The 26,817-nt window shown below is 48.2% G+C and overlaps 2 protein-coding genes across 7 annotated transcripts in view; both read right to left on the reverse strand.

Moving 5' to 3' along the window:
- The window catches only part of SLC6A12 (solute carrier family 6 member 12), a 44,224-nt gene extending 25,704 nt beyond the window's left edge, over positions 1–18,520 (reverse strand). The window contains exons 1-3 of one of the 4 annotated variants that reach the window (XM_068191728.1): positions 18,407–18,520; positions 4,600–4,796; positions 874–1,008 (exon numbers count right to left, since the gene is read on the reverse strand). In XM_068191728.1, coding sequence (XP_068047829.1) covers positions 874–1,008; positions 4,600–4,792 — 328 coding nt within the window. In that variant the 5' untranslated portion in view covers positions 4,793–4,796; positions 18,407–18,520. Of the gene's footprint in view, positions 1–873; positions 1,009–4,599; positions 4,797–10,336; positions 10,432–12,474; positions 12,633–18,406 lie in introns of those variants that run through there. The other 3 variants (XM_068191727.1, XM_068191729.1, XM_068191726.1) reach the window with 3 other exon arrangements.
- A 1,612-nt stretch (positions 18,521–20,132) lies between these two features.
- The window catches only part of LOC137474822 (sodium- and chloride-dependent GABA transporter 2), a 35,617-nt gene continuing 28,932 nt past the window's right edge, over positions 20,133–26,817 (reverse strand). For all 3 annotated transcript variants that reach the window (XM_068191738.1, XM_068191737.1, XM_068191736.1), the window contains 7 exons: positions 25,247–25,371; positions 24,596–24,708; positions 24,313–24,450; positions 23,135–23,237; positions 22,383–22,483; positions 21,765–21,935; positions 20,133–20,629 (listed from right to left, as the gene is read on the reverse strand). In XM_068191738.1, coding sequence (XP_068047839.1) covers positions 20,510–20,629; positions 21,765–21,935; positions 22,383–22,483; positions 23,135–23,237; positions 24,313–24,450; positions 24,596–24,708; positions 25,247–25,371 — 871 coding nt within the window. In that variant the 3' untranslated portion in view covers positions 20,133–20,509. The remainder of the gene's footprint in view (positions 20,630–21,764; positions 21,936–22,382; positions 22,484–23,134; positions 23,238–24,312; positions 24,451–24,595; positions 24,709–25,246; positions 25,372–26,817) is intronic.

The following is a 26,817-nucleotide window of genomic DNA, read 5'->3' on the forward strand; positions in this document are numbered from 1 at the left end:
GAACACTAATCAGACCAGAAAGCCCAATTATTTTATTTAAAACTGGTTGTCAGTGTCCTTTGAGACACCCCTGCTGTCCAGCTTCAGGTCTGTGCCAGAGCACAGGGGTCTCCAGCACAGGAGGTCCCAGACTCCCCAAGGAATTTCAAATAGCACTGCATACCCATGCTCAAGAAAACTAACCAGGCTCCACTCTGCCTGAGCACAGGTTTCTCCATCTGCAAAACGTGGTTAATAATCTCTCCTCTGGACAGAAACATTGAGGAAATTATATTTGCGTATATATTAATCACATTAAACAACCTTCCCCAGGGCCCCAAAAGTCCTGGTTCTTATCCCTGTGGCTTAACCTCATCCCCATCCCATCTCTGGACTGTCAGACCCAGTGCACACAGTCTGATTCCCCCAGTTTGAAGGATGCCAGCCTGCAAATGCTGCCACAGCAGCCCTGGGCACAGGAGTGGGCAGGGAAAGCACAATAAACCAGACAGTTTTCCTCAATCTTTTCTCCTCTCACTATTTGTCCTGCACTACACACAGGTGTTTGTACATTGATGCTTCCATCCTCCTCCTTCAAGCTGGCCATCCTGCTTCTCCTCTCTCCCAGGTTCTGAGCTCCTCAAAGCAGAGACTGTGGTTCAGGTGGACCAGCACAGCCCTCATCCAGCACCACACACCCTCACTCACATCAAGAGGGGCCAGGGAACTGCCCCTGCACACACAGCAGGCAGCAAAAGGAATAACAAGCCTGGGAGAGAGAAGAAAGGAGGGAGAATAAAGGAGAAAGAAAAAATAATAATAATATGTCAAAAAGAGGATCTGAGTCACTGATTGTCAGAAAGTGTTGTCAGTAAATACTGTAACTTGACTCACCTTCAAAGATGGGACAGATCTTCCTCCAGGCAGTCACCCCTCCCTGGCTTGTGAACTGCCCCAGCGCCGTCTCTAGGAAGAACAGGGGGATCCCACAGGTGAAGAGGAAGATGAGGTAAGGGATGAGGAACGCTCCTGCAGAGAGGGGTAAAATGCTGCCTCAGAAAACTCTTCAAAAACCTTATCCTTGAAACTTCTTGTGAGGCACCTGGGACCACAGCTGGAATCTGCTACATAAACATAAATATTTCACTGAACTAAATGTGCAACCTCTGCTAAAGAAATAAGGTCTCCACCACCATAATTTCTCAGAGAAAAATACAAGGGTGGTCTGTCTTGTGCTACTGCAGCACTTCTGCATTTGGTGTAGGCCAAAACCTAGAGGTAAGGAGTAGCCAGGCAAGGAGCTAAAAAAAAGATAGTGCTGAAGAAATTCTCCCTGCTTCATGCTCCTGACCTCATTCCAGCTTTCAGCAGGAATGGGATAAACAAAATAAGTCTTTGTTTCACATAACTACATTTGTTCTGCCTTTCATGAGAGTCACAGCAAAACTCCCACTTGCCCAGAGGATACAAACCTGGAGGTTAGTGACATTTCTTGGTAAGTAAAAAGTTTGCCAGGATATAAATTTATTTGAGACATATTTCACGTCAAATTTGGAAAGCAGATTGCACCAGAAAAATGGAAATATGAAAATGCTTTGTAGCATTTTCAAAATGAAGAAGTTTAACTTCTACCTTCAAAATCCTTTTTTTTGCTTATATATAGAGAAATGAGCCTGAAATGGCCCTCAGATTAACCCTTGTCAAAATGAAACAGGAAGAAGAAAAGAGCAAGGCTTTTTCACAGAAACAATGACCAACATAAACTAAGCATAAGAAAAGACAAACAAAAATAACAAAAAAGTTTAATGCCCTGAAAAAATTGCTTAGTGCTCTGTTCAGCTGTCTGAAACTTTTTTGCACCTTTTCAGTTATGCTGTCAAACCAAAACAAGCAAATACATTCACTGCTCTGCTCAAAACTGCCCCTGAGATCTCATTTTCACAGCTGACCTTCCTTCTGTCACCTCACTCTCTCCACATCCTTAGTGTAGATTTTCACACTTCTGCTACCCTCCAAACAAGTTAAGATGACTGCCTTCCTTGCTGAAACAACTGTGGCTTTCTTGCCACACCATACAATAAAATTTGGTCATGACCACCTCTCCTGCCAGGGCTTGGAGAGCATCTCAGTTGTTTGTAACCAAGACTAGGGTGCCTTTCTCAGCCACTGTCCCCCCTGGCCCTCTCCTCCCCTGCCAGCACAAGCATTCACACTGACATTCCTTCCAGGGACAATGAGCAACTAGGAACACTTGCCCTTGTTTTTAAGCCAACAATGTTACAATAACAAAGAACATCCAAATTTCCCCTAAATACAGCTGTGGGTAGCTGCAGGAGACCTGGGGCCATAGGGAAGGAGGCTGGTTCTCAGGGTCAGTCCATATTTGCAGGGTAGGAAGTGAGAACTGCAGACCCTGAACTAGAGGCAGCTGCTGCTTTTGGAGTTGCAAGACATCTACGCCAAATCAGCAAGACAGCTTTATTGTCCTGCACACAGATGGGCTTTTCAGCAGATTCCAGACCCTCTCCTCTGACACAATTTGTCCCAGAGGTTGGCTCATTTTGGTCTCTGAGCAGCGATGGTTTTCTTGCACCTCTAGTGTCTTGTCTCTCTTAACTGTCTCAATTGCACTTACCAGCTGAAACTCCAGCTGTGATCCCCTCCTCAATTTGCTGCTCTACTGAAGGAGCCTCAGCCTTGAGTGGGGCCCCCCAGAAACAGATCCTCTTTCCTTATGAGTCAGTAATAAGTTCAGGGTGCTGAGCAATTAGATCAAATTTGACAGTGCAGCAATAGATAAGGTTGCAGTTGGTTGCTTTACAGAAAACTAGCACTATTGTTTCTATGACATCTGTCTTCATAGCTTTATAACCATTTCAGTACATCCCAAGGTGGAGAAAGGTGACAGGATAGCAGTCTCAAATTTGGGTGGTGAGGGTGGGCGAGGGACACAGCATTTATAGGTGGAAAATGCCTTTTTTGCAATTTCAAGAACTTTTCCAATGATGAGAATGTCTTTGAGTGTCATGGGAAATACATTCCTTGTCTTATATCAGTCTTTTGGTTCCCTAGAGCACTGGAGAGAGAAAAGTACCTTCTACAGCAGTAGCATACTTTCTGCAAGGGCAGTGTGGGGAGCTGTGAGAGAAGGACTCTCCCATCCTAACCTTTCCCAAGCCTAGCCTCGTTGCCCTCTGAATCACAGCCTTAGCTATTCTAGAACAGTTTAATTAAAAGAAAAATGTTATTCAATAGATATTTAAAGTGAACAAAAGTAGCCTTTTCACTTACACTAATTAGCATACAAATTGCAAGGACTGCTGAACCGGGTACCAGAGGCACAAACTATGCAAAGATATCATCTGAGCTTAGGGAGAAATTTTCCATGCAAAACTCATGACTCCTCTCTCAAAGCATCACTGCAGAAAGGGCTGTTCAATCAGATGCACCTCCAGTGTTTCCTAAACTGTGCCCATTTGACTTGTTCTTGGTGCCTCCCATCAAAATATTGGAGAAGGAAACTGGAGGATCTGCTAAAAATCATCCCAGGTTCAAGAAAAACTTAATTCCATCTTCTTCAACCATTTCTTACCCTGCCCCTCACTAGTTTTGAGAATGTATTTTATTGTCTCTTGTTTAATTTGGATAAACTCCAGCAAGAGCAGAGAGGACAGGAATTTGGAAGCCCTGGGGAAAATTACAGTGGAACCACTCAGCTATTGGTGAAAGCTCATGGCACCTTGGAAAAGAAAGGCCTCTGGGGCATGGTCTGCAGAGAAAGGAAGCTCAAAGTTAGTGGGGGGTGGAGTGCAAAGCAAATCCCAGACCATTATTTCAAGGTGTTTTTAAAGAACAAGAACAAAAGAGAAGTTATTGCTGGATTTGACATGTAATTTGTTATTCCTCCTTTTCTTTTATAAAGTTAGATTTTTATTCACTGGGAAAAGTTAGTGACAGTCAATTATTCCCTTACGTTTCATTTTATTGTTATGAGAAATTTTAACTTTTAACCATGTAATGATCTTATTGCAGTGTTACTGTAAGAGAAAAGAAGAGCCATGGAAAGAAACAAAAGGGAAGGTGAATGAGCCTTTTTTGGGGATGAATTTTCCTAATAGTGGTTTGATCACTGTGAGAATTGCTCCAGGGGAAGAGGCAGGAATCTCCTTCTAGGGTGTATCAGGCCTTGGCTAGGATACCAGCACTATCTAAGCCTTGCCTCCTCTGTAACAAGGGCCTGAAAAAGATGGATTTGACACCAGGAGTAGGAAAAGGGAATATGTAGGAGGAAATTGATGTTGGCTTTCTGACCACTCACAGCATCTGATAGCTTCTAAAGACCAATAATTTCTTGAGATGCCCAACAGCCTTAAGTTGTTACTGGGGTTCAATTTTTTAGGAGTCCAGATTTGAGAATGCTGCTTTAAGGAAGAGTACCCACTGGGGAGCTGGATTCATTCCAGAGTTTTTATTCTTCCTGGTTTTGGCAGGAACTAACTTGTTGAAGGAATGAATAAGAGAGTACCTTAAGGGAGTACATAGGAGAAATGGGTGCAGGCATGTACATGTTTCTCATCATACCTACAGATCTAGAACAACTCACGTGTGCTGTGAACTCACCACCACCATTCTTGTAGCAGAGGTATGGGAACCTCCACACGTTACCCAGGCCAATGATCTCCCCAGCCACAGACAGCACAAACTCCATTTTGTTCCGCCACTGGCCTCTCTCTTCCATTTCCTCCATTTTTATCTCTTCAGGAGATGTGGTGGCCCCATTGGGTTCTCCTTCCTTAGATATGGCTCTTGTCATGGCTCTGTAGGACAGAAGAGAAGGAGAGCATGGGATGTAGGGAGCTGCTGCAGGACATGCTTTTAGGAAGAGGAGTGAGGGGACCAGACACCACAATAAGATGTGGTTCCAGTATCGGTATGTAAATTTAGGTACATCTAACTGGTGGCATTACTGAGCAGAAGTTGGCCTTTCTAGAAGTGATTTGCTTTAGCAAGGGATACACATTCCCTTGCCGATATTAGGAAAATACACTGGAAACAAGTATCTCCAAAGCAGCAGCATCTCTGCTTCCATTCCCACCAGCTGGGACTGCAAAGAAATAAGGGTTTTGTTCCCGTGTAGCAACTTGTAAATTCATTTTTCTGGTGGTTCAATAAGTTTTTTAATAGCACATCTTTCATTCCTTCTGTACCACCTAAAGCAACCTCTGTTGTTCAGGGAGCAACAGAGACAGCAATCTGCATCACCCACAATACTCAACATTTCCACTGCCCCTGGATCTGCTCTGGACTATTTAAACTTGCTCTCTCCCTTGGCTCTGGAGGCAGCTCAGACCAAGGACCTCTCCCAGTCAGCAGCTCAGTGGTGAGCGGGACTTCATCACCTTTGATGTCATTTACTAATAGGACCACCAAATCTTCTATTGACTCTTTGCACCAGGATGGTGCACCAGGACCATGACACCAAACTATTCCCTCCCTCCTTGTGCCTGGTGTCTCTCCAGTCATGTCCCTCTGGACAAACACCAGGTATGAGCCATCTCATGGTGAGTAGGGACTACCAGGAACCTGACTTAACTGGAAAAAAGAAATGTAAATATCTAACTGACACCTAACTGTCCCAGCAGCCAAGGAGCACTATGGCACTTGTTTTGGTGTAGTTTTCAAGGAGGCAAGGAGGAAGCAGGAGCAGGAGCTGGTGGGCCATGCTCGCTCATACTTATCCACACAAGACAGCATCATTATCAGTGTCTCATTTACTTCTGTAAAAGAAATAATTTCCTAAATGCTAACCCTCTGGATATAGCAGGCCCTGGGGCAAAGAAAGATGCTTGCGTATGAAAAGACAACTTCTAATGAATGTTCACAGCAGAACAAGTAGTTCTTTGACACAGGCATGTTTCCTGCCTGTTATTCAAGTAATGAAAGGGAATCAGATCTCACAGTGTAATACACCAATTGCTCTCTAAATGCCCTAGGCAACAACAGGCTTTGTTCCCCCATCTGCTTTCCTGAAGGGCTCATCCTATTTGCTTTGCTATCAGCAGCAGATTTCCATGGATGCTGAATGGAGGACTGAGTCTCATGCGAGATACAAACCAGTGTAAGAGGAGCTGCAACAAGATCAGGGGAACATAAACCATAGAGGAGAGCAGACAAGGGCGGGTGAAGATCATCCTCCAGGCTAATATTGCTTCCTTTTCAAAAACAAGGCAGAAAGATCCTGGTCCCTATTAAATTTGAGAGGTTTTTAGAACTATTGCCAGTAAGAGCCTCTACATGGGTAGTACTGCAGTGGGCACAACCAGTTTTGGTGTCAAATGCAGATGCATGAGGGCACTGAGGAAGCAACCTTTGTTTTATCTCCAGCCCTAGCCCTTTATGGTCCATATGCTGGAAAGCAACTATTTACTGGTATGGCTTGCACTGATCCAAACCACCAAGGGCTACGACACCTGTGGATCTACATGAGTGGGAAGGTGAATCAGCCCTCTAACAGGCTCCTAAAAACTTCTAAACCCACATTTAAAGAAGGTGGTGGAACCCAGGAATCAAGGCACGCATCCTAAATGCTGGCTTGCAGCTGCAGCTCTGCACCTCCCCAGCAGCTCAGCAGTCCCAGATTTGCCCCCTCCACTTAGCCCTTCTGCTGGGTTGGACTGGGAGATGGAATCATCAGGTCCTCCTGCCAGCCATTTCTCAGCTTCTGAAGCCCAGGCAGGGCCCTTCTCCCCACTGCCTGCCTGCAGCAAGGCCTGCTAGCTGGTTAATCAGATTATTCCAATGCTGCAGCACAGCCTCCTCATCTCAGAGGAGCAGAGCTCTCCACACAGCCAAATGTGAGAGAAAAAGTAACACGTACTTAATGAAACATGTTTGATCTGTCACAGTCCTTGGCACATTCCAATTTGCTGCAGTCCAGGGCATGTTATCAAGTACAGCAATGTTTAAGTCTGAGTTTGTTGAGGATGTCCCAGGAAGCTGGCAGGACAAGACTAGCTAATTCTTTGTTTTTATTCTTTTAATGTAAGGTGGATCCAAGAGCCAGCCTATTTCTATGAATATTTGTGGTTTTATTTCATTTTGCTAGATCTGTTTCACACATGGGTACAGAGGAAGGTCACAATCAGAGAATCACCTCCTCTCACCTAGCCCTGGGAAAGGAATGTATGAGTGCCAGCCCACAGCCCCAACCCTGTCACCAGCCTCCAGCTCAGGGATACCTGGACCAGAACTTTTTATCTGTCCTCTGACTCCTGAATAGGTAAACATGAAGGATAGAATTTGGGATGCTGCAATAAGAAATATGGCTGGGAGAAACACAGAGCAGCAGGGGAGACACAGCACTTCTGCCTTCATTTTCCTATTTTAAGAAGAAGGAAAGCACCCTGGCTATGAAATCAAACCTTTTCAAGTGGGGACAGATGGTGGATTAAACTAGTGCCCAAAGTTCTGGCCCTTCATGGCATGAAATACAACTTCTCCTTTCCCAGACAAAGCCATGCACATTACACATCCCCACTACTTCCCTCTCTGCTTTGCCTACTGTTTCTATGAGAAAGCCTATTCACAGACCTCCTGGCTCTTTTCCTAAACATTTAATCCTACTGTGTCCCTGCTCTATATGTTCTTAGGCCAGATGGGGATTCAAATAACTTCTTGTTTCCAGCTAGGAACAATTTGGTTCTCCTACAGCAGTCACAGCCACCTACTGGGTCACATCCTCCCCAGCAGGCAAACATTTTCCTCTTCCTTTGGTTGCCCCCTCCTTAAAACATGAGTTTGGAGTAAAGACTGTGCCCCTCACTGCTTGCCTGCACTTTTTCTGCTGTTCCTTTACCAAAGTTTGAAGAAAAATCCTATGACTACTTCATTCCCAGACTATTTTTTCCTCTGCCACAAAGTTTTCCCAACTGCTAAAATGCCATCTTGATGCAATCCACAGTCTACCCTGTCCCTGTAGCCTCTCCCCACCACCACCTTCCCTCCTCAGCTCCCTCTAACCTCCCCCTGTCACTTCTAGAGGTGCTCTGCTGTATTTTCAGCCCTCAGCACTTGGAGGAGATGGTTTTTTTGCCCTTCACAGAAATGGCCTGTAGTCTGTCATCTTCCCACAGAGAGTAGTGAGCTTCCTCTATGCAGCTCCATAGGAAAGGGTACAGCATTCGATACTGGGCTTGGTGCATGGAGATAGCCACAATTTTTTCCCCAAAAGATTTATTTCTGGGAAAACAAGAATACACTTGGATTCCTGGAAAGAGAGAAGGCAGCATGCAAGCAGCCATAGACCCAGAGCAAGAAGTTCTATTCTTGAACATTTCAATGAGGTAACACAGTCTCCCCTTGGTCACAAATTTTGGACTGTGTTTGTCCCACACCTACCACCATGGGATCCTTCAAGTATGGTCACAAATGGCAAGGAAAACCAAGGACATCTCTGAAGCATTGTGGTCACTCAGCAGTTGCCTATGATGTGCTGAACACACAATGCAGATATTCAGGAGAACGGCATTTTTTGGCTTTGTTTGGAAAAAAGATGCCAATGAAGGGGAGAGGCGGTAATAAGAAAAAGAGGAGAAAGAAAGCATCATTTGAAGCAAAATCTGGTGCTATCCCCAGCCTCTCTCAGGGTAGAAAAGGGCTTTTTCAAAATTCCTCAGGTGAGACAAAGAACAAGAGTGAGACCAGATTAGAGAGAAGCCACCTGGAGTTTTGGCATCAGAGGAAGAAGCCAATAGCAATTCTCCTAAAGCTTTTCTTTCCGCAAACTTACTGCCTGTTCCCGACTGCTGTCAGACGGGAGTTCCTACTGCTGGGAAGTTAACATCCTCAATTTGACCTATTTTGCTATTTTATCATAAGGCAAATGAGATGAGGACAATCTCCAGAGGGAATAGTGAAACAGAGGGAACAGCAGACAGAAATATCTCCAAAAAGCAGCTAATAACATTTATGAGAGGAAGCACAGTGTTAAAGCTCCCTTGGACACTCGAAGGTACTGCCTGAACTGCAGAATCACAGGTGACAATGCAGACAGCTGCAGTGCATTTATATTTCTTGGTTTCATTTTGAAACAAGCAGCAACCAAGCACATAAACTGCAATTTAAGATGGGGAGGGAGGAATCAGGAAGCAAGAAGACTGGGCTGTGTTACAAAAGGAGGAGCAGGAGGACACATAAAATTCTCCGGTTGTGCAACAAGAGCCAGCAGTTAGTCAGCAGCTGAAATCCTGCGCTGCATTTTGATGGCAGGAGGCGGGGGCGGCTGGAGGAGCAGAGACAGGCAATCAGGGCTCAGCAAGGAACAGCAGTGCCAAGGTACAGCTTAAGGAGCCAACCCAGTTAAATTAGTGCATAGGGGCTGCTACTGGAATTGGTCATCTCTGCAACACGGACAAGAAAATATTAGCAGTGGAAGCAAGTGCTTTCCAGCCAATCTAAGAGCAGCTACATGAGCAGAGACAGCTGCTACCAAATGGGAATGCTGCTGGAGAACGGCTCACTCCAGCTGCATAACAGAAAAAGGCAAGGAAAGATGTAGAAAGAGAAAAACTGATCAACTCCAGGACAGCAGTTGAAATCAAAATGCCTTTCATTTCAAGCAATTGAAAGTTAGTTGGCTTCTTTACACTTTCTAATTAACTTCCAGGTTATGTGGGCTGCAGGGTATTCTCAAAGCATCTGTTCAGCAACGTTCATGAGGCACAAGAGACTGTTACAAGAATCAGATCCTACCTATGTTTTCTCCAGTGTGAAATAAGAGCAAAGCTTGTGCAGTCAGTGAGTTTGCTACTTACTGACACCAGAAAGAGTGAGATAAGGAACTCAGTGACTTCCTTATGAGTGAGTTCACTGATGGCATGGACATCTGCAATACAAGATGCAAGGATTATAGAGCATCACCCTTCAGAGCACACACCCGCACTGCAGGAGGGTGCCAAATGGGTCCTGCTCTGGACAGGAGACCCTCCGAAGCCTCTAACAGTGGCTGGACTTTTCTGAGGATAAGTGGCAAATCTCTTGCTAAAAGCAATGTAGGCTGTTGCTCCCAGAGCCAGAGCTACAGAGACACAGAGGTGGTTTCTTTCTCTAGCCTAGAAAAAAATACAGGTCTAACTGATGAAGTCCATAAATGGTGTCTTAAGTAGGACTAGAAACCAGCCTTTCCACCAAACCAGATAATCTCAAGACCTCCACTCAGCCCATAATCTGGCTATATCCAGTGCAACACAGCAAGAGAGCCAGCCACAGCAGGATCCATTCTTCTTACAGAGCACCAGCAATAGGTCTGATACAGCCACAGATCCAGCCAGGCGCCCGTGGAGCCCCTAGAGCCACCTACCCGATGGCTGGAGCTGTCTGACCGAAGTCCTGGGGCTGCATCTGGCTGGCTCAGAGGTCCTTGTGTGCAGCCAAAGCATGTGGCCAGCACGGCTCCTGTCACTGGCTGGAGAACAGAGCAGGTGAATGGCACAGAGGGTGAAAGCCACACTGCTCCAGCACCCACTCTGCAAACAGGTCCCTGCACAACGGGGCAGCGACCTGTGGTGCAGCCCAGAGGTGCTCCACAGGGACAAGATAGAGTCTGCAGGATGCCTGCAGGGCTGCCACCTCTCTGGGGCAGCAACTTCATGGAGCAAGATGCCAGCCAGCAGCCCAGGGCAGGTCAGATGAAGAGACGGAGGCTGCCAGCCCTCAGCCCTGCTTGGCCAGCTGCTGCTATCCCTGTGGCTGGGGGCAAGCGCTGAGGGAAGAGTGGGAAGCAAAGTTGCTAAAGCAGGAGAGCAGAGGAGCCAGCACTGCAGCCAGTGGGCTCAGAGGTGGGAGAGCAGCACAGGGAATTTGGCATCACACTGCTCTAGGTACTTGTATATAAACTCCACCAGGTAGGCACACCCTGCCTGACCTCCCAAAAGCACAGCCTGGGGACACTTGCTGTCAGTGATGAGAAACAGGAAGCAGAGGGGAAGAGCACTCAAGCAAGACTTTTCCAAAAGCCAGGCAAGGTTAAGGCATAACACATTACCTTATGCTTCCCAGCAGGGAGGATGAGGGGAGCCAACAACGTGTGTGGCAGAGCCTGGTCCCTCAGCACAGACACGTGTGTGGCCAGCGCAGAGCAGCAGAGCAGGGCCACAGGACTCCCTGCCATGATTGCCCCCACACTGTGCTCCCTGTTCAGCCCTGCACAAGTCCAGCACCCCGTGTCAGACCCTGGGCAGGCTCAGCCGACTCCAGTTGGTGCTCAGGACGCGTCACATCAGGTGAAATCAGCACAGGCAGAGGCACATGGAGACCGTGACTCCAGCAGCGCCTTCAGTGTTTTCCAGCAGTTCCTGCCATAATGCCACATTGTAATGTGGTGGTACTGCATCCCACCTGCACCCTCCAAAGGGCCAGGTACCTGCTCTCTAGTCTGGGGCACCCAATTTTTCCTCTAGCCCTGCCCAGGACCACAGTCAGGTAGAGATATGGCACAGGCTCTTTGGCCTCTCTAAGGACCACATCTGCAACCATGAATCTAGAAAAGTTGGGCTGTTGCAGAGCTGCAAAGGTCAGGTCCAAGGTTCAGCCTCTCATATCACCAGCTGTCAAAGAGGAAAAACTAGGGCAATGGTATGTCCACTGGCATGAGATGAAAGCCCTGATTAATAGTGATTACTTTAAAAGCACTGTTGATTTAAGAAGACACTGATCAGGTGTTATGAAACCCTCATGTGTTCACCTGCACTTGTTCACAAATATGCCCACAGATCCCAAGAGTTTAGCACATGCAGAAACTGTGCTGTATCCCTGCCTCACCCCTACAGGAACAAATTTGATGAAAACTCTGGGGCAAGAAGAACAAGAAGTGCACTCCCAGGCTCATCTTTTAAAACTGCAGCTTCCAAGTCAATGCACTGGGGTCAGCACCTCTGCAGGGCAGCACAGGAGGAGAGGACTCATGCTGGCAGTAGCTGAAATGCCTACAGCCTACTCCACTCCTAGTGCCTTGGCTCCTGTACCTATTATCAGCCAGTCAGCTCTACCCTTCATCCCTGTCCCTGTCTTGCTCACTGTTGTCTCTCTTTTCAATATTTCTGCTGAGTACTTACCTGTCACTCTCTCCCTTTTTCTCTGCTGCCACAGCCTTCAGTATCAATCCATACCCATCCTTCAGGTATCTCTTTGCTCTCAGCTTCCTGGTACCCCCTGTGCAGCATCTCACCCTGTCCTTTCTTTTTCCAAAGGAACCACTGAAAGAAAAACCTCTTCCCTGGGTTGATCCAAATTGATTATTTGCTCCTTATTGTCCATCTCACTCTTGCTTTACTTAACCTCGGGAAGATTTTGCCCGTGCAGATTTGCTGGCCTGCTCTCCAGAGCACAGCAAGCAGCTGGCATGGAGCAGCTGGCTGCGGGAGGACCGGAGTCACCGGCACTCCCAGGGTGACACAAACATCCAGCCAGATCTGCTCCACAAGCAAACGCCCAACTCACCTGAACCCAGCGCAGGTCTCCCCCAGGCAAGTCCCTCCCGTCCTATCCTTTTCTGCCTCACTGGAGTCCAGGCAGGGAATCCACTGACTGCCAAACAGATACAGCAAGAGTTAAGGCAGAGACTACCCTCTCTCCTCCTCCTGTCCCACCCCTTCCACCAGCTCCCCCCACCAAATTATCACCCAGCTCATGCGTGGGTGGTGGGACGTAGGGAAGGGAGGTGCATCAGGACAGAAGAACTTTCTCCCCTATTCCCTTACAACATGCACCTCTCCAAACCTTGAACTGTGGCCCTAACAAGAAAGCAAGATGAGAAAGCAGCCACAGGCAGGCAGGGTAAAGGCCCAGAGTTTGTAAATATCAACTACAGCAGTCAGAGAGTAACCCCATGTCCTCTTGACCTCTGCATGGCAGGAACTCTCCCTTGGCAGACCCCACAGCATGGCCCAAGCTGGCTGCCACATATTCCCACTGTTCTAGGGTTCCACCACTTTAGTGGGATAGCGGCATCCCTCAATGTCATCCTACAAACATGCAGAATGACTCTCCACAGAGGATTACATCAAACCTTCTGTGGCCAAGCTCAAGTCTCCCCAACACCATTAGGTAGGTGGAGCAAAAGGCAGAGCGTGGGTGAAGAAGGAACATTTGCTCTGGGGGTCACACAGCCCCCTCCATGCCTGTGCCATATGCTGAGAATACAAACACAGCTCATGGGACAGAGCTCTGTCAGCAAGGACAGGCACTGCTGGAGTCTTTATAGTGTCTGGGTGCTCACTAGAAGTGAGCAATCCCTCTGTGTTTTGCCCTGGCAGGTTTCTTTGTATCCATCTCAGCTCTGATGCTCTTTTCCAGAGCTTCTCATGACCAACAGCAGTAGCAGGCATTCCAGTGACACCATTTCTCTCAAGATACTTCAGCTCAGCTTTTCTCTTTTTTTAATGGTTGTGTTTAATGCTATCACTCTTTTGTGTTTTTCTTAGTCTGCTTATGTGCCTGCCAAATTCCTATTGACCTTTTCATGCTCCCATGTGGTCACACCAGAGCAGCATGCAGGAAGGAACGGAGGACATACCCAACACATGCTCGGCTATGTCTGGACTCACCAGAGGAGCATTTCTCAGACCCTCAGTGGGAAGCTGACAGGAGCTGACAAAAGTCCTCAATGCTACAGTGTGGGGAAGAAGTAGGTTTACCTGCCTGCACACTCTATAGAGGTTGTTTATAATGCTGTCTCTAGAAAATCCTCCACAGGTGCTAGAAGCCAGTGAATCAGATCCCATTAGAGCATGCTGGATTGCCCTGGGGACAAATGATGCCAGAGAGATGCATAAGGGGAATCAACCCTGGACTGAGTGGGATCCTCAGGATAAACCACTGAGGCCAGTTCTGGAGGCAGTAAAGGAAAACATCTCCATTTACTTGGGGCTTTTTCTGGGATTAAACTTTCCAAGCATGCCATTTTCAAATCTCTTGGCTTTCACCTACCCCACTGGCTGGTTGAGTGGATTGGTCCCATACCCAAAGAAATATAGGCTGATTCTTCCCTTGTGAGATCTGGCATCAACATCAGACAGGATAGGCTCTATCTTCTGCCTTTTAGGGGCTGTTTCCAAAGTCCTGAAAAACTGCAAGGTGAAGGAGCATGTGCTGGCTCTGCATTGCCTCTGACCCTACTCATAGAGGACAATGCCACTGCCTATCCTGTCACAGAGGACTGGCATGACCCAGCACAAGTGAGGAAAAGGTGCAATAGAGGTTATCCAGATATGAAAAGGGGATTAAGATAAGCCTAGGTAAGCAGAGCTGACCTAAAAACTTGATTTATCTATACTGAAGTGTTTCACAGGAACATTGCAAGGGTTTTGCAAAGCTGTAGATGGGAAATGACCTGTGACATTAAGGTAAAACAAGAAGAAAGTCAACCTAAATGAAAACTTTATCCAGCAATGTGTGAAAATCATTCTCTAGGAGGGGAAAAAAAGGCTATTTCTGTTTGCCAGCCTGGAGGTACCAGAAGTTACACTCAGACTTCACTTTCCCACCAGGCAATAATTCACAGGGCTTTTAAATCCTGCTATGGGCAGGGGCATATTTATCTCACCACACCAGCTTCCATGTGAGCGATTTCACTGGTGTGATGACCCAGACCAAAAAGAAAAAAAAAAAAATCACGTTCTGAGCAGCTCAGCTAGGGGGGATGCAAACTGTGCTCAGTCCCATCCCAGGAGAGAGCAAGGAAAGGGGTGATGCACGCCCTGATCACCAGTTGCCACCTTCGCTGGCAGAGTCAGCCCTGACCAAGCACTCTGGGCTGAGCAGCTGTGTTGGTAGGACAGGTCTGATAAAGGATGTGACAATCTGACTGCAGGTGACCCCACGATGTGGGCTCCTCCTCCATAAGTGAGGGTGAGGTTGCTCTTAAAAACTCATCCTCAAAAGAGAAGCAATGCTTGCCATAAATCCTGGAAATGGCCCAAGCACCCCCCTCTCCAGGCAGCATGAACCCCTCCCAGCCCTGGGACCCCCTGTTGTGAGCAGCTCACACACCAGCAGCACTCAGATCTCCACAGCTCTCCCATGGTGCATCCTGAAGAAGCCCCACCACTGCACCCAAGGGTGCACAGGAGAACTGGGAAAGCACTGCTGTCCAACCACACAGAGGTGCTCACTCCCTCTGCAGTTGCCAGCTCAGAGCCAGCTGCACGGGTTTCCATCCCCTCTTATGAGCAGAGGAGGAAAACTCTCTTTGAAAGGACCGGACTCCCTCAACCCACCAGGCTCAGGGCAGCTGGAGACCAGGACTCAGCCTTTACCCTGAAGGATGGCTGACCCCAACTTCAGATCTGTCCTGCACCTCCTCAAAGGTGTCCTCCTCCCCACCCTGCTCACCACCTGCCAGCTGGCAATGCCCTCTTGCCTCTCCTTCTACCATTTCTTTTCTCAGAACAGCTGGCTTTTCCCATCATCTGGGTGTCCCCACCTTTCCCTCCGGCTCTGACATGCCTGCTGAAGAGCCAACCCAGAGGAGCAGGCTGCCAACCTCAGCCCACGCCAGGGCCATGTTTCCTGGCAGCAGTGAGTCCTGGGCCCCTGAGCCCGTAAGATACAAGGCTTCAAGCCAAAATGAGTCAGCCCAGATTTTGGGAGAGGTCTGTCAGCATGACACCCTATGGGTGAATCCAAAGTGTGCTTTACAAACATTAGAGGCTGCAGAGGCAGTTACTGGGATAGTTGTTGGACACAGTGGAGCCTGCAGCCCTGGCTGCCACATCACTGAGTCACCTGCAGGAGAAACCACCGCTGCCCTCATTTGTCCAGACTAATTCCATCTTTTAACACTTTTGCTAACAAAATAGGAGAAATTATGATTGCCCCATGGGCACAATGCTGCTGCTTCTTCGGCTGAGAACTTGCCTTGCTGACTGAACACTATGTTTCCAGGGGATTTTCCCCTAGGCATTGGCATAATTTATTTTTCATGTTTATGGCTAATTTCTGCTTGAGTAAGCCTGTGACTTCTGACAACAGTTTCACTGTAACTAATCACAAGTGAACATGACCAAAGCAACAAGAGCTAATGAGGCTCCACGGAACCCTGACGGGCTCCAGCAGCCACAGCACCACTCCTATGCCAGGCTCCTATGGAGGAGGAAGCTGCCAGGAGCCTTTATCTGTGAAAGTATGGGCAGGGTGAGACATCTCCTGTTTCACAGCATCCCTGGTATGGGAGAGGATGAGGCAAGGACAAATGGTTTAGGAGCCCAGAGTCAGCCATAAAGGTGGTCAGGAAGGAGGATTGGCAATGCTGGGGATCTGTAGTCTAACAGCCTCTCTGAGCTGCCCAGCAATGCTCGCTCTTGATCAGAGACCAAGAGGTTCACAGAATAAAGGCAAGCAGAGGACACATGGCTATGTGCCTGTTTGCTCCTGCTTTCCCTCCCTGCTCCCTCAGGGCAGCCAAGCCTGGTGTTCTGGGACATGTGACAGAAAACACCTCCAAAGCACAGGGCACAAGGACACAAAGGACAAGGTCAGATAGAGACACAGAGAGGCACCTGTTGCTGCTGCCCAAGGTGTTGCAACTCTGGGCAGGTCAGATGGAGACGGGGTAACAAAACCACTGGCAATTTCTTGCAAGTAACAGCTTCTCCAGTGTGCCTTTGTGCTCCCCCATGCAGGCTTCCCTTATCTGCGCCATGCAGATCCCCCTCCTGCAGGCAGCTAACCACATTAGCACACAAGGGCTCAGCCAAACGCCCCGCTCTGTGGGGTATGCTCATTTGCACCCACCTGTAGGACCCACTTAATATATTATTTGGGAATCTCTGCTTCAGAGGATTATGTATGCCATGAGGTAACATGTTCATGTTCATTCTCTTCGTTTATGCACCATGGCATCCAAGACATCCACTTTTCTTGTTGCCAAAATGTGCAACACAACTCACAATACACACTCTGCAATAGCCGTGGAAAACTGTCCAGTAGTTACCACTAAAGGCAAAAGGAAAAGACCTCTCAAGCATGTGTTCAAACATCCCAGGATTTGGGATGCTCTCCATGACAGTAGATGCGTCCTGATTCCATGGGTCTGTCCCTGAGATCTGAAGTCTCTCCCCTGCCCTATGTGAGCATCTCCTTCCATAGACAAAGAAAGCTGAGTTTTCTCCCCAGGCACCACTGACACAAAAAGGGAAAAGCAGAGCCTGGTTTTCATGGACAGATAGATGGACATCCTTTTTAAGCACCAATGACCTGGGGCAGAAACTCAGGGACTTCTTTATTTTTAAGTTAATTTCTCATTTGAAAAAAAAAAAAAAAAAGAAAGAAAAAAGAAACACCAAAAAAACCAAAACCAAACCAAGCGAAAAAAACCAAAACAAAACTCAAAACACCAAAAAAAAAAAACCAAAAAAGCAACAAAACCAACCCAACAAACAAAAAAACCCAAATCAAAACCAAACAAACAAAACTGAAAAACCATGATCACCACCACAAAACAGTCCATGAAAAAAAAGACTCTTTAATGTCATGCCCATTATCTAGTAAGCAATGGGTTGAATTCTCAGGCTAATTGGTAAGTTTTGGATTCTGAAGGTGGGAAATACCCAATGACCACACATCTCTTGTCTAAAGGGAGATCAGCATCTCCCCAGCTGGCAAAAGTATGGTGCAAATTCCACAGACTGCAAGGCTGATCTTGGAGGCAATGAAAATCCCTTTCACCATATTCTAATCATAAACAAACACTGTATGCTGAAATCACCATATTCTGAATCTCACAAAAAATTCCTTTTAAGCATGGGGTCTTAAAAGTGCTGTGAAAAAAAATGTCATGTCTGGAAATTTCAAATAAATTAATTTCAAATTTAGTCCATCAACGTTTTCAATGAGCAAGATAGAATATACTTGATTCATATTTCAAGCCAGGTGTCATCAAGTTTAATACTTTGCTTAAAGTCATGTCAGAAATAAGACACTTATTTAAGAGCATTCAGCAAAACCTTTGGTTCTCTTGCTTATCTGACCTACCTAGCTCATCCACAGCTTTACAGCAATTAGGTCATGTGAGAACACAGGCTTGGGAAATTTCCTGGGTCATATATAACCAGATCAATAAACCACATGCCCAATTCACTGGACATCAGTCTATTTTGAAACAAAGCAAGTCACAAGCCTTTCAGCAAACTCACACTTTGCCTACATGCAGCCAAGCAGACTTTTACATCAGCCAGATTTTAGAGAAAGCTGCAAACAATTACTACTTTCTATTATGGTTAAAATATCTTCCCAGTGGGACAAATCTCTTATAGATATTACTGGAAAATGAGGGTATCATTCTGTTTAAGGTTAACATTACATGAATAAAAATATCTGTTGCTAGAACTTCTGTATTGAACTCAGTCCTCTCATTTCTAGAAGTAATTTTTACCAGCCAGTTGTGTTTCCAAGTGGCAGGGCAGCTGGTTGGCTCCATCTTCCCTCACATTGTGGGTCTCTTCCAAAAGGGGCTTTCCCTGAATTTCTCAGTTCTTTACTGAGAAATTAGCACATGCATGAGCACCATGAAGTACAGTGGTAGCAGGGGAATCTGGAGCTCTGAGGCTTTGAGGCTGCCCATGAAAATAGTGGCAACCAGTGGAGCTCCCAACTTCTCGGTGATCTCCAGAGGCAGGGAGGGAGGCATGCAGAAACGAGATTTTGATGTGGGACGTGCAGATCTACTAAAGGGGGCAGCCCATGGTTGTGCATGCAGCCTAGTAAAAGGAACCCGTCCACCTCACAGTCCACGTGGAAAATAGTCCGGGAAAAGGGAAGACAGGCTGGCAATGAGGTGAAGTTTCCACAGCCACGCTGGAAGAGAGCCAGTGGAACCCCGGAGCGCCTGAGCTCAGTGGGTGCTCCCTCCTGCAGGTTAAATCTGCACCGTCCCTTCGGCACCTGCTGCTCATCGGAGTTCCACAGCCTCCATCAGCAGACGTCCGTGACTCCTTTCCACATAGACCCGTGTTCCATCTCAGCTTCCCAAGCCCCAAGAACACTAAACTAGGGGATACTAAGTCCAAGAAAACCAAACTCGGGAACTTGCCATTGCCTAGAGGACTAAACCCGTTCGTGCCACAGCTGGGAGCACCGTTCTGAGACCACCGTCCCCTGTGGGAGGCAGATGTCCTCAGAGAAAACCTCCTCAGGGAACCGGGAAGGAAGGGTGAGGAGGATGGCGGGGTCACCGTGACGCCGGGGCCCCGTGTCCCTCAGCCGGGTGCCGCCGCCCCATCCCCGCGAAGGCTGAGGGCCTGGGGCCACCTTGTGGCTAAGGGCGCGGATTGCGCTAATTCGCTTGAATTCGCTTGAATTCGCTTTAATTCGCGTCTTCCTCTGCCCGCGGCAGCAGAAGCCTTTGGCCGTAGCGTGGGGCCCACCGGTGTCCTTGTGTGTTTCAGGAAGCTGAGCACCTCCGGCTGCTGGCTCAGCTCTGTCCACGCTCCAGCTTCCTCAGGGTTTCCTGGGAGCCATCCAGCTTCCCAGGGTTACGTGTCCTCTGGCTGCCGTCCTCGGATGCTGGCGCTACAGTACTTAAAAAACAAGCTCTTTGAGTTTTATTTCTTTTACCCAAACAGCCTGGAAACTAGGGGCCCTGTTTGTTGACATAACATGCAGATTCTGTTTCCACCACTGAGCCCTTCTTCCATTCACAGGAAAACCAAAATTACTGGCTCCAGAGCACCTGGAAGGTAGTCAGCACTGAATCGACACAGATCTGCAGAGGCAAGGGAGAGCTTCCCATGATCCCTGGCTTGAAAGAAGAAAACACAAATCCACATGCTGCTCTCAGACCCCGGGAACAGCCTGATGACTCATCAGACAGATGACACTGCTGTCTGAGATCTGGCAGTGGCTCCTGCAGAAGGTGGCATCGCACTCTTCACCAAGGTACCCCCAGGCCTACCACTTAGAGGAGCCTCTGAACCCCTGTTCCCTGTTTTCCTTCCTACCCTAACCAAGCTTCCTCTCCTCTGGCCACCTTCTCATATCACTGTGCCAGTGCAACAGAGATGCAGATCTGGATTGCCCAGCACAGCTCAGCTGACATACATCTCACCTAACATGCTATTGGCAAGGAATGCCAGTGGGACAAAATAGAGACAGAGCAGATCTAGTCAGAAAAAACATAGATTTAATGGAATGAATGGAGAAGCTCCTGAAGTCCACACTGGAGTCACAGCTCTGACACTTTACTCCAGGGTCAGTTCCTCCTTTCTGCCCACCAGAAGCCTGGGGATGCTCAGGAACACTGGTGCTTGATGTGCCCCTTCAGAGCTCTCTCCAGGGAGAGAATTAAGGTGCATTGCTAACTCCACACAGACCAACTCCATGGCAGCCTCTTCATCAGCCCTTCAAATCTTCCAGAGAAGGGAGCTCAGCCCAGAAATCCCTCTCTTCCTGGTGAGTGAAGAATCCTTGCCTTATCCAACAGGTGGCAAAGGCTGTATAGAAACCATCCTGGGGGGAGGGAGGAAGAGCCACACTAGTCCTAGCAATGAGATTCAAGCTCTGTCAGCATCAGGAGGCCAGCTCTGGTAGAGGGAAAGGGCTGTTCTGTGCCTGGCCTGGAAGGCAAGTCCTCAAGTGGGCAGGTGAGTTGGCGAAACCTCTGGAAGGCAAAGACAGGCACTAAGCACAGCTGCAAGGACAAAAAGTGACCCAGGCCCTCCCCTAGCAGGCATGGTTTTCATTCTGCCAGCCAGGCTCAGCTGCAGATCTGCTCGCCAAATGCCAGAGATGTCCAAAATAAGGACAGTCAATACTTCAGAAACCGAGAGGATAAACTCATCTTCAACCACTTGTCCCAAGGCAAGCACTGAGCACATGAGGTATCTAATACAGGGATAATGGAGGAAAGCTCTGTCCTCCATTTGTTCCAGGCTAGTCTGAAGGAAGGCTGGTGACCAAGTACCTCCAGGTCATGCGCTCCATCAGCACAGAGCCTGTGCACACAGGATTGCCTTTAACTGGGACAAGTTCATAAGGGGTTGTTCTCATACCACATCATGCTGTGCAGCCTTGCCTTGCCTCTGCAGATGTTCCCACTCCTCCCTGTGTGAGCTGGACACAGGGTCAGGGGCCCATTGCTGTCACAACCCGTTCTTGAACACTTGCAGGAGGCAGGGAATGAGAGGGATCCTGGGGGTTCAGGACTGTTTGTGAAACCTCACCCTGAAATCATCAGCTGTGGCAGGGACAGGATGCTCATCTGGAGCAAGGCCTGGTTTTGTAGCTCCCTGCCTTTCCAGTGTATTACAGGGCAACCAGCAATGCGTCACTCTGGAAGCAGGACAGACCCAGAGCACTAAGACTGATGGAAACTCCAAATTCCCAGTGATTCCCTCCATTCCAATTCTATGGCCTCAGCACAGACTGGTGAACTCAGCTGACCATAATGCTCAGGGGATCTGGAGCTTTCTCAGAGCAAGTCCTCAAGCCTCAATTAAGGGCAGCATGGAGATCATCTTTATCCTCTCCATCTAATGACCTTTTTCCTGGTGGTACTTGCGAAGAGACAGAAGAAATGAAAAAAGGGTACCAAGAGGCAGCAGCCACCTTGGAGCAGCCCTCCAGCATGGCAGAACTTAAAAAAAAAACAGGTCTGTTATAGCAATTAACTAATTTAATTGATTTATTCTGGGCTCCTTCCTAATCAACCTGCAACACACAAATGATTCCTCTGCAGGGCTAGAGTTCAACAAAGAAGCACAGCCCATGCCCTGATCCCAGAGCACCAACCTCACCTCTCTGAGTGAGCCTTTGATGGTGGAGAGTTTGTAGACAATCCAGAGAGGGATGCACACCATGGAGGAGAGGGCCAGCAGCCATCCCAAAGTGTCTCCCCACCAAGGGTATACATACTTCTTGTTATAGGTCAACGGGGTGTATTTGATCAAAGAAAACAGGAAGGTTGCCTGGCAAAGTGAAAGAGACCAAGAAAAAAAAAAGAGAGAAAGAAAATCAACACCATGAGCAAAGACAGATCTTTCTGGTAAGTACACATCTGCAGGGAGACTCATGGTAAAAAGGAGCACCTCAGGGCAGCAACAGAGGAGACATCTGTTAAACAGGGTTTGCTGGGACAGCCCTCATGGGCAACACTGGTCATGACATCAAGGAGCCTGTCCCACCAGCAAACAGCTCTGTCACAGCTGAGCCTCTCCCCATTGTTGAGCCCCACACCTGGCCCCCAAAGCACAAATAACAAAAGGCCCCCATAGTCCAGACCACATAACCCCCTATATTTTTTATATATATATATATATGCACATTCCTCTGTATATATGTAGGTGTCTGTATCTCAGAGGCACCCAGCTCTGCCCATCTTCCTCCCCACAGCTCTTCCTCCTGTGTGTCCTCACCATGCAAACCGCAGGGGTGATGAAAAGCCAGCAGTATTTGATGATGGGCCACGGCCGGTAGCCGATCATATCTTCAATGTTATCGTAGAAACGCTCGGCACCTGCAGAAGACGGCAAGGATGGGATCCCTCATTGCCACCAGGGAAGAAGGGCGGCAGGGTCTGCGTGTCCAGGGTCCTGCTTCACCACTCTTTAGGTGCAATAGCCTCAGCTTCTTCTTCACTGCTCCAGGAGCCTCAGCGTAGCCAACAGTCAGGTCAGGGAACTCCTCAGGAGTGTGGCCAGCTTTGGTCTTTGTCCTGGACTAATTTCCTATCCTCCCAGCACAGTTCAGTAGGTCAGCAGGGCCAGCCCCTCAGCATCTCCAAGGCTAGGACCTCAGCCCAGGTTTTACCCATATCTGGTGACTGTCAAGACTGTGACAGAGGGTTCTCAAAATGTTTGAGTCTCAAGCCCTCTGAACACAGGTTGAGAAAAGATTTTTCAGATAGCTCCAATTCCCCAAGGAGGGAACGTCTTAAAAGCAGGAGTGCATAGGAACGTGCAGGGGATATCTGCCAAGCAGATCTCCCAGGGTGTTCCTGTGAGGAAGCTCCTGCCAGTTGAGTCCAGGGACACCAAAGAAAAGGTTTAGATTCTGCCTTGCACTACAAAGCAATTACCAAGTTAAGCTACTGACCAAAATTTTGAGAATGAACCAGACAAGACTGTGAGAGGCCAGAGCTGTGGACCCCCCCCTAGTTCATACTCACCATAGACCCAAGCAATGCAGAGAGTCTCAAAGATGGCCACAAAGAGCAGGCACATGCCACTGGCAGCATAGTAATCAAAGAGCTGGAAGACATACATCCCACCCTGGGAAGGCCCAAGTGGGCAGCAAGGTGAGAGAGAGGAGAGAAGAATCAGGTAAAGAGCTAGAACCAGAGCAGAAAACAAACTCAGTATCTCCCCCAGAGCTGGAGGCATCTCCCTCTCTGGGAAAGAGTTTAGCCTACAGAAAATGCACATCCCTTGTGCCCAAGGCCTGACAGAGACATGCAGCCAACCCTGCTGCTCTCAGGAGTCTCTGCAACCCTTCATTTCAATGCAGAGCAGCACAGCAGATGGCAACTGATTTCCAGAGATTGAGGGGATGTTTTAGGAGAAGAGATAACCTAGGCAACTCTTGTAGCTGGAAGTGAGGATGGAAACCCCCCTTTAAGAGATGCAATCCATCTGACTGACTTAAAAGTAACAATTTGCAGAAGGAAATAACTGCATACAGCCTGGTTGTTTCACTGCCCAGGTCTGCAGGGCTGCCTACAAAACAAGCCTATGGGTAAGTCCAGGCACAATGTTGCATGTACAGCATCAGAGAAAGCTATTCCAAAAGTTACGCCCAAATGAAAACAGAAAGTACCAAGAGCATTCTGGCAGCATCAATCCACACATTCATATTGCTAGGCAGAGTTCAAAGTTTTAAACAAGAATAGTTTAACTCCCAGGCAATTAATCACAAGGGTAATACAGAGGATATCAGTATAACAGATAAGGTGTGCCCTGAGACCTGACAAGTTTCCTTATAGAAAATGTTCCTGTAGCTCCATTCGGGAAGAAAGACAAGGACAAGGGCACTCCCCTTCCCATGCAACAGGCTACATCTGTGAAGGTTTGGTCTGTGTCAAGATAAATTTATAACCAAAACATAGGCTGTCCAGAGCTCCAGCTATCAGTCTTGGCAGGAGAAGTATCAGGACTGTGACTGGCACAAGGGGTAAGGGCTGGAAGGGAAAACACAAATGGCATGAGAAAGGCAGGGCAGCCTCGTGCAGGCACAGGGCAGCAGGATGGGACTCAGCAGCGAGCTCTCGGCCCCAGCACAGACCTCACCACCCACCAGGTCTCACTCTGTCCTGTCAAGTACCATGCAGGTGGTCTGAGCCCAAAATACCTCTGTGAGCATCACCAAGCCAACCAGATATGAGAGGATGGAGACCAGCAGGATGAGGGTCTCACGACGGTTCTTCTTGCGGAAGATGGTGGGGTACATGTCCACAAGAGCTGTCACAAGACTCTCCACGCAGACAAACTGCAAAAAGCAGAGATCCCACCTCTGTCAGCCCATCCTTACCAGCTTCCCAGTCCCACTGGCTCCCCCTCAGCCAATTGAAGCCTGTCCTGAGGAGACAGTGGCTTTTGTCTGGTAGGGAATCACTCTGCTCCTGCAGCTTTACCTGGCTGTCCAGTCCCAGCAAGACAACCATCAGGAAGAAGAAGCACGCCCAGAGTGGGGAGAAGGGCAGCATGACCACAGCCCGAGGGTAGGCGATGAATGCTAGGCCAGGCCCTGCAGGGAGAAGGGCTTTCAGAGCAATGGCACAGCAGCAGCACAGCACAGCTGGTTCAGACCTGCCCGAGGCAGCCACCCAGCCAAGGCACAGCTTGTGACCATGCAGCCTCTCACTCCAGTAATATCCATGCTGTGCATGAAACTCAGGCTCCTGGAGCAGTGAAGAAGAAGCAGGAAGGGACGTAAGGGGACACGGCAACCTCTGGCTGCTTCACTGTTGCAAGGGTTGGGAGCCTCTGAGCCCAGGGAGCACAGCACAAGCCTGGGGATATGCCATGCAGTCACCTCAGCACCCTCCCCACAAGAGATAGCAGCTGCCTAACCCCAGCTCTCACCCTTAGAGGCAGCTTTTATTAGGCTCAAACCAACTGCATCTCAGCACTTCATGAGTGTGCACTCATTCGCACTCATTTCTCCCTGCTTTTTGGGGGCAGAGAGCAAGGGATGGAAATCTGCAGCTGCAGGCATCCCCCAGTGGCTGGGGGCTCAAGTGGCAGCACCTCCACAGCCCCATCCCACCAGGGTCTTCACTCACCTGACTCAGCCACCTTGGCGATGGGCACACCCTGCTCCTCTGCCATGAAGCCCAGGATGGAGAAGATGGCAAAGCCAGCCACAAAGCTGGTGCCACTGTTGAGGAAGCACAGGGCCACACAGTCCCTGGGAGAAGGGGCAAAGCATCAGCCAGTTATGACCCACAATTCATGGCAGCCCCCCAGGAGAGCAACTGCTTTTCTTTCCCAGCCACTGTGTCTCTTCCCAACACACCTGCAGCTTGACTCAGCACCAGGAGCTGCAGAAAGATGCCCCAGGCTGGACAACACAGCAGGACTCCCCCAAGGGAAGCCTTGTCCAAGGACAGCATAAAGATGCATTGCTCACCTAACCTCCTTGCTTGTGAGAGAGTCTTCCCACACATCTAAATGCCAGTTTTTTTTTCAGGTTTTTTCCCTCTCTCTCCCCTGGTCCCTCCTGTAGCAGCATGTAACAATTTATTTTTGTCTGAGAAGGGAACACTTTTTTTTCCTTAATAGATTTCTCAGACCAGTTACAATCTTCTGGGTTCTCAGCACTACTAGTTATCTCCTGGTCTTTGCATTATGAGAAAAAGATAATCACAGCCATCCAATTTATTTTCTCTGATCTATTCCCTTTTGTCTCTGTTTCATCTCATTCTCATCCATCAACACTTTAAACTGAACATCTCTTATCTATCCAATTCCTTTTTTACACTCGAGTCTCCCTAGTCGTCTTGTGACTGCAACCCTGGGGACACCAATAACATTTGCAGCATCATCCTGAGATATTCTGAACCAAACTGAACGCACCCCTTCTGGCATTTCACGGCCTGCTCTGACTTTATTAAATGTTACTCTGCAAATCCAGTGTGATTTTTCTGTATCAGTCTTCAGTTGTATAGCATTTTTAGGTCTTTGTGCTCCTGCTTGCATGTTAACTAGGTCAGAGCCCCTGCATCATACAAATTCAAATCACTCCTTCCAAAGCACAGCTCTTTGCACTGTCAAGGACTGCACAGCATCCAGCACCATTGCTCTGCCTTTACATTTGTTTTCTAAGGCTCAATGAATCTCCCAGCTGGAAAGGGAGGCCACACTCCACCAATCCCAGCACAATGGGAAGCCCAAGCCCGAACCTCATTTCCCCAGTTGCTATAAAGTGCCTGCTCTCTACTGAAATTATATTCTCAGTAATTTGATACAAATTCTCACATGTTTCAAATAGTTCCTCGTCCTTCCTGGTGTTTCTCCCTCTTCCCCCTGGATGTATCCATGACAGGTCAAACCCTTCTTGGAAAGGCATGGGCTGAAAGGTGTTCTTCCATTATCTGGAAGGTGGGAAGGGGTGTCATGGTAGAGAGTAAAATGAGGGGATGGCCAGATCAAAGAGATCTCTGCAGATTTACACCTGAAAGGGAACCAGGAAGACCTGAAGAATTCCCTTGCTGTGACAGGAAACAAGAAATGGTCAATACTGTTTGATGCCATCTTGGACCACTGCCATACGAACAATGGTTTCTACTGCCCACATCCTTTTCCAGGTCACCTGGAATAAGCGACTTGGAAATAATAAAGTACCTGGCCTGGT

This window comes from Anomalospiza imberbis, chromosome 5 (genome assembly GCF_031753505.1).
Source record: "Anomalospiza imberbis isolate Cuckoo-Finch-1a 21T00152 chromosome 5, ASM3175350v1, whole genome shotgun sequence".
Lineage (NCBI taxonomy): Eukaryota > Metazoa > Chordata > Aves > Passeriformes > Viduidae > Anomalospiza > Anomalospiza imberbis.